The sequence below is a fragment of the Pholcus phalangioides genome, unplaced genomic scaffold (genome assembly GCF_987345545.1).
Source record: "Pholcus phalangioides strain wild (caught in Gottingen) unplaced genomic scaffold, Ppha-v1.0 ptg000010l_1, whole genome shotgun sequence".
Taxonomy (NCBI): domain Eukaryota; kingdom Metazoa; phylum Arthropoda; class Arachnida; order Araneae; family Pholcidae; genus Pholcus; species Pholcus phalangioides.
The window spans coordinates 10,533,538-10,544,445 of NW_028301603.1; the positions used below are offsets into that span (position 1 = coordinate 10,533,538).

At 37.0% G+C, this 10,908-nt stretch overlaps 1 protein-coding gene across 1 annotated transcript in view; it reads right to left on the bottom strand.

The window, feature by feature from the left end:
• The window catches only part of Cow (Proteoglycan Cow), a 34,750-nt gene extending 24,111 nt beyond the window's left edge, over nucleotides 1-10,639 (bottom strand). The window contains exons 1-3 of the mRNA XM_089237584.1: nucleotides 10,538-10,639; nucleotides 5,326-5,496; nucleotides 5,139-5,193 (exon numbers count right to left, since the gene is read on the bottom strand). Coding sequence (XP_089093710.1) covers nucleotides 5,139-5,193; nucleotides 5,326-5,487 — 217 coding nt within the window. The 5' untranslated portion in view covers nucleotides 5,488-5,496; nucleotides 10,538-10,639. The remainder of the gene's footprint in view (nucleotides 1-5,138; nucleotides 5,194-5,325; nucleotides 5,497-10,537) is intronic.
• Between the last annotated feature and the right edge of the window lie 269 nt (nucleotides 10,640-10,908).

Below are 10,908 nucleotides of genomic sequence, written 5' to 3' on the forward strand. Positions count from 1 at the left end.
GACCGTGGTGCGACAAAAATGATCAAATGATCAACAGATCTTCGGAGATAAAGAAATGGGCACCACATCAATAAAGGAGTGGTACAACCTCTTAAAAGATGGCCATACATCAAAGGAGAGTGAAGCACGTTCTGGTAAGTCTTCAACACCTAAAAATGAGATCGTTATTGAGCAAGGACTCTGCGGGATTATTAAATTATGATAAGAGAACTTGCAGACGAAGACAGGATTAGCATTGTATCCATTCAATTCATTTTGACTGACGATTTGGCCTTTAGGAGATGCAATGGCAAAGTTATGCTGCCACTCTTCATTGACTCCAGCGGCGTGGCTCATCACAAGTACACACCCACACAGCAAAACCATCACCAAGGAGTACTATAAAAAGGTTCTGCGTCACAATTGGCAGCTCCATCATGATTAATGCAATAGCGTTGTTCAAGTTTTTCTTGCCATTTTCAAAAAAAAGAGTGTGACCGTACTCACCTGCACTTCCCCCACTCATCAGTGGTTTGCTGGCAACTGGCAGTTTCTGCAGGCAGGAAAAAAATTCACGCACACACACTAGGATTTCCTACATACATACACCAAACCATGCCTCCCTTGCTCTTCATTGGTTCATGCACAAAAAATTACGGTCAGAACAACCTGGTATACTCAACTGAACTATACTCAAACCTAGTATACTTGATTGGTAAGGCCCCTTTCACACGGAGCGGATGCGGACGCGGATGCGGAAGCGGGTCCGCATACCCTTTCACACGAGCACTGAAGATGCGGGTGTTTCGCCCGCATCTTTAGGTTGAAATTCGTGCATAAAAACTATTTTTTCGCAATTTTTGTAATTATTTTTCTCCTTCACCCCTGATTCAGTGGCCATAGGCAGCCTAGAGGCATTCTTTGGTGGTTTAGTCTAGAGCCACATAGAATATGGGAATAAAGATGTCTTAATTCCGATCCTCACAAGTAGTCGATGGGAGAAAATGTCTTCAAATATTTTCAAAACATTTTGAAAAAAAAAATCCGTCTTTCCGGAAAAATATGAAAGAAAAATTCCAAAAACATCCAAAACTAATATGTTCCTAAAAAAAAAATTCAGGAGATATCAAAGAATTTGCAAGTACAAAAAAAGGGGAGGGGTGGGAACGTTCAAAATGTCTGTGCTTAGAAATATTCACATCACAATTCTGTCTTAGGCCGGGATTACAGTATAAAAGTTTTATAAAAGTTAGTTTATAAAACTTGAAAAATGCAACCGATAGGCCGATCAGTTAAGTTCGCTCGAATGTAACAGATATGTTTATTGGTTACATTTTTCAAGTTTTATAGTGTAATACCAGCCTTAGGCCGGGATTACACTATAAAAGTTTTGTAAAAGCTCTTTGATAAAACGTGAAAAATTCAACCAATATTATCTTATTGGTTGAATTTTTTGAATGCAAAATGTGTGTGCGTGCGTGTGTGTGTGCACCGGTTGCATTTTCTTGAATGCAACCGATGCGCCTATTGGTTGAATTTTTCAACTTTCATAAAAGTTCTTTTATAAAACTTTATAGTATAATCCCGGCCGGATTACACTATAAAAATTTTATAACAATTATTTAAAAAAAAGCAACTAATAAATTTATCGGTTGCATTAGAGCAAATGCAACCGATAAATTTATTAGTTGCTTTTTTCAAGTTTTATAAAATAACTTTCATAAACCTTTTATAGTGAAATCCCATCCTTAGATTAGTCATTTCTGAAATATAAAATTTCATTTTTTAAGTTTATAGACTGAATATCGAGTAAAATATACTTGTAGGTATGGGGGGAACCACCAAAAATATTCAAGTGCTAGGGTCTTCAAACGTCTTAATCCGGCCCTGAGTGAACACCGTACGTGGATAACGTTGTTTAATAAAAGTATTTTTTTTTTAAGTTTGAAAAAATTAACAGATTAAAAATTTAAAAAAATAATAAATATTTAAAAAAATAACAAATATTTAAAAAAATAACAAATATTTAAAAAAATAACAAATATTTAAAAAAATAACAAATATTTAAAATAATATTTCAAATATTTATAATTTTTTAAATAATTTTAAAAATTTAAAAATAAAAAAATTAATATTTTTAAATTAAATTTAAAAGTTATTAAAGTATGTAGTCAATTAAATATTCGTAATGAACAGAACGGCTTATAATTTTGGTCCCGTCAGTGGCCCTTGTTGGCAGGTTTTATTGTATAAAATTGTGAAATATGGACAAAAGGCAGTTAAAGTTGCTATATCTCCATCTCAGAAGGAAACGAAGGGATACACGTATGTGGGTACATCGTATTTGATGAACAGGGACCCTCACATGGTGTTTTTAAGGATATTTATGGCAAATAATTAAAAAAATTCCGTGCAAAATCACCTTCAAAAAATAGCCAAAGATGCGGACAAATTCGCTCCGCATCCGCATCGTCTGAATAGCTCCGAATAAACCTATTGTCAAAACTTCTATGTGCGGATGCGGAGCCCGCACTTAGGTTTTGACACATGCGGACGACGTCCGGACCCGCATGAACATTTCCTAGGTGCGGAGATTTTTCGGCTCGTCTGAAAGGCGCAGTATATTCCAATTGTTAAAACTTCTTCCGGACCCGCATCCGCTCCGTGTGAAAGGGCCCTAAGGGACAATTTTAGGTTATAATGTCGCAGGGAATTTTTCTCTAATAGGGTTGTTAATAAATGGAATAGCTTATCCCCGGAGAAAGCAAATTCTAACACCATTTAAAAAGAAATAAATAAACATGTTGGGGTGAATCTAGAAGCTATCCATACTTAGAATAAGACAACCATAAGTATTCTTTATGGGTATTGTATAATATTTCATCATGTATATATATTGTTTGTAATTTCATTTTCAATTGGATAGCTGTATTTTTTAAATATATATGACATCAATACTTGTTATGGGGCATAATTTTCTCAGCCACCTCGTTGGGCATTTTGCCTGTTGTGGCATTGTATATCATTATCAGGGAATTTTCACCAAGTTTGTTTCATTGTTTCACTCAAGATGAGAACAATGTTAACAAATTCGTTTTTCCCCTCATTTCTTTTATATTTAATTTTTAACCCAAACATTTTAAACCCAATTTATATTTTTTCTTTCTATATAATATATGGAAGAGTGGTACCACATAGTGACCACTAGAAAAATGGAGGGGGAACAAACCATCTCGGACAGCTAATACGATAAAGCTCATTTTTACAAACCCGCACGGACATGAAAAGTAATTCGTAAATGGGAAAGGCATTCAAAGGAATAGTATATTGTTTGGGAGCAAAAGATTAGTTCGTAAAAACATGCAGTTCGTAAACTAGAGGTTTCTCAAATCGAGCATTGACTGTAACTCCTATTATTCGAAAAATGTGCAAAATATTTGTTTTACATATATCAAAAACCTTATCGCAAAGATTACTTGAGTATCCTTTGATTAGGTTATTTTCATGAAATCTACAATAAAAACAAGACTTTATTCTTACTTGATGAAATAATTGTTCCAAGTTGCTTATTTTATACAAAATCTTATCATCAAAACTTTCCACTGCGAGTGATCAAATATGCGTACTTAGAAATTGATAAGAAACATTCAATGCAACTTTTTCCTCATTTCTCTTATTATAAAATTGAAATCCCTGAAAATAGTTAACGAATTTTGACAGACCAATGGAAATAAGAGAAATAAGGAGGAATAATTTGACAGCACTGGCAAAAATAAACATGGAAAATAATTTACAGACACTCAAAAAATAAATAAATGGGGGAAAAAATTATTCACGGTCAGACAAATAACAAATCAAAAACAAGAGTAACAATAAAACAATATAGAAAGTAATTTGCAGACTGGCGAAATGTAAGTAGAAAGGAGAAAAAGATCTATAGACCAGCAAAAAATGAGGAAAATAATTTGCGTACCAGCAAAGGACAAATAAAAGGAGGAATATTTTTCCTCCTTTTATAATAAAAAATAAATGTAGAAAAGATTTTGTCAATGGACTGCCAAAAAGTAAATAAATGGAAACAAATCATTCACGGCCCAACAAAATGATCAATAAAACAGAAGAATAATTTAAGTCTAATTTTTGAATAATATGGAAAATAATTTGCTCGCCGTAAAAAAAAAAAAATAATAATAATTTTCTGTCCATTAAAATATAAACAAATAGAAAAAAATTATTTGTGAGCCAGAGCAAAAGACAAATAGGAAGAAGCATTTGCAGATCGGCTGATAGCGAAAACAGAAATGATAATAAATTTAGAGACTGCATTTTTTAATTTAGTTTTTGAATCTGGAATTATGTAGCACAGGAGTTCTTAAATCTTTTTAGCTGCAACCCAAAATCAGCTACCATATCAGCTTCATGACCCATATGGCTTTGTTATTCAAAATTAGTGAAATCAGTGACACAGTAAGTACATTTATAACAGGAGTGGATTTTTATGTCCCATCTTGGAAGCCTTCCCCCCCCCCCCCCGGCAATCAAATCTTGTGGTCATGACCCATAGCTCGAGTCTATTAGTGGATTTCCATGACTCATCTCAGAAGCCCGTGTATGATATCTGGATAGTGACCCATAGCTCAAGATCCGCTGGCTGTAAGCAGATTTTTATGATCCATCTCAAAGTCCGTGCCAATCAAGTCTGGATCGTTACCCGTAGCTTGAGTCTCTGCCTTAGTGGATTTTTATGACCCACTTGGGAAGCCCATGCGAATGAAGGTTCGGTCGTGATCCATAGCTCACGAATCTCTGGCTGTGAGTGGAATCATCTGACCCTTATCGGAAGTTCTTGTGGATCAATCTTGAGTCATGACCAAGTTCAGAGTTAACAGTTGTTAGTAGATTTGGACAATGACCCATCTCGGAAGCCCTTACGATCCACGTTTAGGTCACGGCCCATAGGTTAAGAACCCCTGATGTAGCAGCTGGGTAATATTTTCTTTTTTGCAGACCGGCACAGGGTTTACTGACCAGCAGTTGAAGAACACTAACTTGAACCATGTTACTTAAACAAAAAGATTTAAAAAAATAGAAACAACATTGATACGAATCTGTATCGTATCCCTGGAATTAAATCAATTCCAATCTTCTGAGCAACATACTTTCAGTCCAGCCTTCGAATGACTTTCCCGAAGACTTTTCCAATCCACTGACTTGCTGCAATCGATAGAAGAAAAAAATGTCAATTTAAGTTTCGTATTGCGCATGTTAATACTGACATTAGCAATATATAACAGCAATATATTATAACATATATAAGCTTTGAGAATTGGAATATCATGAACTTACGTGATCATTTTTCTCATCAAAGTCAAAATCCCATGTATGAATCTGGGGATTCATTGACGATGATGATGGGCTATTCCATTCCGAGGGTGAATACTTTGAAACTGCACACCAAGCTCCATAGATGTTTAAAAATGCCCAAAGGGTGAACACATTGGCCTTCATTTTGCTGTCCTGTGGCATCAATAAAAATTCAGTTATATTATCTTACATGCGAGTTATTTTCTATTAAGTAATTTGTTCCCCCCTTCTTTTATTGAGCATTGAGAATTTCAAAAGAATTTTTATTTTTGATACCTTCAACCCTTAGTATTAAATATTACCAGCAAACCACCATTTAAATGCAAAGGAACGCAAGTGCCTGAGACAGGAAAATTGATGCAACGAATCTATTTTATTTCTGTACGGAAATTTTATTAACTCTCTCTCCCTGTGGCAGTACCACACTTAAGTTTCTTATACTGAAACTTATGCCACATGGCAAGCTGTGATTTGTTTATGCATTGTTAAAGAAAGATAAGAGGGGAAAATAATTGATCTTCCGCATCAGAAGAGAGCACAAGTTAGAATGTTTGATCATTTTTGTTGCACTATGGTCATTTTCTGCACACGAGGGCTAATTAGACCTGGACCTATAATTTATTGCTGATTCTGAAAGGCAGCCTTTCTTTCTTGTATATTCACCGAGAAGATGGCGCACTAACCCCTTAGTGTGGAACTCCCTGCAGTAGCATGTTGCCATTACGGTTGTACCAGTGTGTCAGGAATGTTTCTGACAAGGACAAACCAGGTATCGAACTCGTGACACCTCTAAACATCCTTTGGTAATTTAGGCGAGTATCTTATCGACCTGGGCTACCTGCCCATTTGGAATTTGGCTTCCGTCATGGAAGGTTGTGTGTTGTGAGTGTGCTGTGAAATAAAGTTGTTTTCTTTAGGTGGTTTTGTGCATTAATTGGAGACCCCTCCAATACCATACACCATCTCCTACAAGAACATGGTTTGCCCTTTTCCCGCAAGACTATCATTATGAGACTGGCAGACGGATGTGCTTGTAGATTTAAAGTCCTAACTACAACTATGGACATCAACATCCATGGTAAAGTGGTTCCCACCGAGATGGCGTGCTTCCACATGCCAGAGAAAACTTAACCCTCTAGGTATGGACTTTCTCAGAAATGCTGGAATGGTCCTGGATGTTTAGCAAGGAAAGTGGTACTTCTCTGAAGCTCCTGAGATACGACATTCATTCATCAAAAGCCCATCTGAAAGCAGTGTCCTCCTAGTACTATCAGTTGAGTCATCCCCTAATCGACGTCAGACTTACATAGATACCCACCTTACTTTTCAGCAACAAGAACTTAATTCGTTCCCGGAAGAGTTCAAGAGATGCTTCAAGTTAGGGGGAGGTCCGACACCTTTCATAGAGAACTTTATCCATTCTCCGAAGAATTCCATGGATGTTTCAAATCAGGGCAAGGCCAGAAACATTTCTTCGAGCACCAGATCAACATGAGTGGCAATGACAGAGTATACTCTTGTGGAGGTGGCCCTGGAAAAGGCTACGAAAAGTGTAGGGGCATCAAATTCTCACTCAGCCATATGGGGAAGGAATGCTTGCTATGACTGCAGTCAACAGTGCAGAAATCTTGGCCATATTGCCCATAACATTCCAAGCAGTCACGCTAATATAAGCTATCGCACTCAATTCAGAAAGGAGCCCAGAGGTGTGAACTGTTGAACCTTGTTGTAGTTGAGAAGAGTTCAAGGACTCTCAGAGAGTCCCAACTTGGGAGTTATGTTTTAGATAAGATCATCGGAAACATTGAATCTACCCAGGAAATTGAAGATTACGCAAAGGGGAAAAAACGACAACTCGTCTTGAATGCAGTAACGACTCGGAAGGGCGTTGACTCCATTACGAGATGCTGAGACTACAACAGTGGAAACCCGGACCACAAGATAGTGTTCTTCAAAAGTACATTTGAAACCTAGTGGACCTCCTGAGAACCGGTGTCATCACCCTTGAGATGTCTTCGACTGTCTTATAGTGTTAGTTTTTACAGACTTTTCATCAGGGGCGGCTCTAGTTCACCAGCCACCCAGGTGCAAAACCTCATTTGCCACTCCTGAAGATGTCCCTGGCAGAAGGCTGAAATGGCTTCAGCTAAGAAGAGCTCTGAGATAAACCTGATTTTTCATCTGTCCGAAGCTTCACACCATTCGTAAAGCAACAAATGCACTTGATCATACATCCCACTTTTAAAAAACTGTCTTTTTTTAAAATCCAGAATCATTCCCATTTTTCTTAATTATGCTAGATGGAGTTGGACATTGAAAATGCCAAAATACCTACTCCAAGGTTCCCTAAGGCAGAAATTATACGAGTGTGAGGGGTTTCTGATGCTTCACACCCTGGACAATTGAGAACCCAAATTCTTTCTTTGCCTTTATTTGACAGCTCCCAAAAAATAACTGGATGGGGATGACAGAGGTGCAGCCCGGGACGATTCTCATAATTTTTTTGTTTTTTCACACCATAAATTTACTATAGAGGGGGCCCCATCGAAAATCTGAGCTGGGGGTCTGACCAAAGATCAAAGCCTCTGGGGGGGGGGGCTGCTGCAGGATGGGGGGGGGGTATGACGGAACAAAAATGCACACTTGCTCCATGTGATAGAGTCTATTCTTGTTCTTGGTAGCAGGGGCCCTAAGCCCCCCTCTGTTCCCCAAGTTTTCCTCAACATTTCCATTGTCAAGGTATAGCTGAAAAGAGTGACAGAGCGTGGTATCGTTGTTTTTTATTATTCCAAAAGTTTGAAAATTTATCAAAACAAAAGCCTAGCCTGCCACCCCTTTCAACCTATCGCATCCTCGCTTAAGCTGCCCCTGGTTCTTAGATAGCTATCAACATACCATTGAATTTGCATCAAGATTGTAGCAGCTCTAGGCGAAACCAACCCATGTACAAGAGCCAGGGTACTGAGAACAAAAATTAGAAAAGTTTATTTCTCCACATGCTTCATTATAGTATACATGTCTTTCTCAGGTATTGTAGATGAATAGCTGACTGATTACTGTCCCGATGGCCCATCAGTTGATTCCATGACTCCAACAGGGTAGCGTGGGAGCTGACAGGGCTCTAGTCGCGGAGCCCATGGTATTTTGATTTCATTTATTTTTTTACAACTTAAATAAATGCACTGCAAAAAACCACGGAAAGTTATTTTAGATATCACATAATCATCTCCAGAATTTGAGAGATCTTTTTTCAAATAGATACAAATTGATTACAAAGCTCGATACAGTCAAACCTCATTAATGCATCACCTGAGTAACGCATCACTCTGCTTACCAGGTCACTTTGGGAATACGTCACCCTACTTCACTTAATGAGTCACTTTTGTGAAAGCACCCATTAAAGTTGGGTCTCTTCGTACAATATACACGATAAGTTCAACGTTCATTCTTACCACGTCAAAAATCTACTTAGCAATCCAAGTAGAAGCGCCCCCCCCCCCCGCATTGCAGGCTTGTTGACACATTCTTTCAAAATTGGGCAATTTCTAATTTTGAAATGGTTCCCCTGGAATAATTTTTTTTTTTGGCTAGTCACGGTTCTTGGTCAACTTTAGCTGAAAAATTTCCATGGCCAAAATTCAGTTTTTTCACATTTAAAGGAGCGATGTAGTGGAGAAATGTGAAAAAAATTAACCTATAAAGAAAATTTGTATTGGGGCTAGAAAGCACAATGGACGGAGACTTCCAATTTCCAGTTCTTTGGGGAAAAGAATCTCACTTCAACTACCAATTCCACACAAAAAACCTCGCCAGTGTTTTTTTTCAGTGAAAAATAAATATTTTTTTTTAGAACTCAAAGAATATTTAATTTCCATTTAATAACGTTCCAAAAGAATTAAATCGCCATACAAGACGACAATACTTTGATCTCCATAAGCATACAGATAAATTTGCAAATTTTTACAAATCGAAACGGGTAGCATTTTGGTTGTTCGAATGTGTAATTATGTAGCAAATACATATTAATTTACTAGGAAAAACTAGAGTAATAAATTTTCACGACTAACCTCATTTGAATAATTAAAATTTATTATATTTTTACATGAATGCATCAATAGAGAAACAGGAATCAGCCAGCACCTCCTAGAGATAGAAGGCCTCCGCACGCTGCTCATGACGTCATCTAGTCCATTTTCCCTCAGAATATTCAGGGGGAAAAAATTCCCTGCCAGTATCATTGTTGTGCGGAAAAGAAATGACTGGGCTCAGAATTGGTGATTTCTTTGCCCCACATCCAATTACCATGCAGTACTTGCGAGGCAATCAGGAATATTCTATGCCAAAATAAGAAGAAACAAAATAGGATGCTGTGCTTCAAAATGTGGCGAACTTGCAAGGTAGTCTTAATGACGTTATAACTTGGCAACCCATGTGGAGGCCTTCTATCTCTAGGAGGCGCTGAATCAGCAAGGCCATGGCTAACTCTGTTTAACGAGTCACTCTACTTACGAGAGTTCATATTTTTGGTCTCCCAAGAGCGACTTATTAACAAGGTTTGACTATACTGTATTTTAAAATTTTGAGAAAAATATGTTGTAATGAAAATGGGGTTTTTTTTTCCCCCCAAATAAGAAACATATAGTAATATAGAAAACATATCGTATATAATCTATTCTTTAACTTCAGCTAGCACTATTTTTGCATGTCGGAAAATTGTATTTTAAATACTCGATTAAATCGAACTTTCACACACACACAGATAACGATAATTGATCTAATCTTTTTTTTTTTTCGGCAGGATATCAATTTGACTTGACTAACAATGCAGTTATAATAATCTATCATTGAAACAGTAGGTTCAGTAAGTCAAATTTTGAAGTCAAGTAAATGTAGTCAATTTTTAAGCCAGTTTTCGGATCCTTTAATATCCTGGCTTTTAGTTACTTTTCATGTTTTCCATTCATTATTCCTCTTTCTAATGCCTATTTTAGGCATTTTGTGCCTTTTTTACCTACCTATTTCGACCATTTATAGTGCCTAAACTTCCGGGCTCTAGTTATTGTAAAAAAATAAACCAATTTCTAGGAGGAGGAGAAAAATTGTAAGAGAAGCTTCACCTATCTCCCTCCGTGTACAGGTATAAACACGATCCTAAAATACAAACCTCTGAATGAAACATTAGATATTTACTTACAGAAAACAAACAGTATATTTCTTTACTACTGATTTCAAGTATCTTGTGAGATAGAGGAGGTTTTTTTTCAAATTTCAAAATGAGCGAATCTCTCGTATAATTTGAGGGTTATAAAAATAGAAACATGACGAACTTACCACGAAGGTGCGCTACGCCTAGTTTTAAAAGCTTTTATTGATTATTTTCGCCCTACCCCAACACCCCCTACTGATATCGAAGGGATAAAACCCAACCCCTCCTCCTCCTCCGTCCCCATGTCAAGGAATTTAAGCTCTTATTTTATTCTCACCGATTTCCACGTTGATCTCGATTCCAATGAATTCCTTCAAATAATATTACTTTATTCTAAAAAAAGAAACCTCACAGAAAAT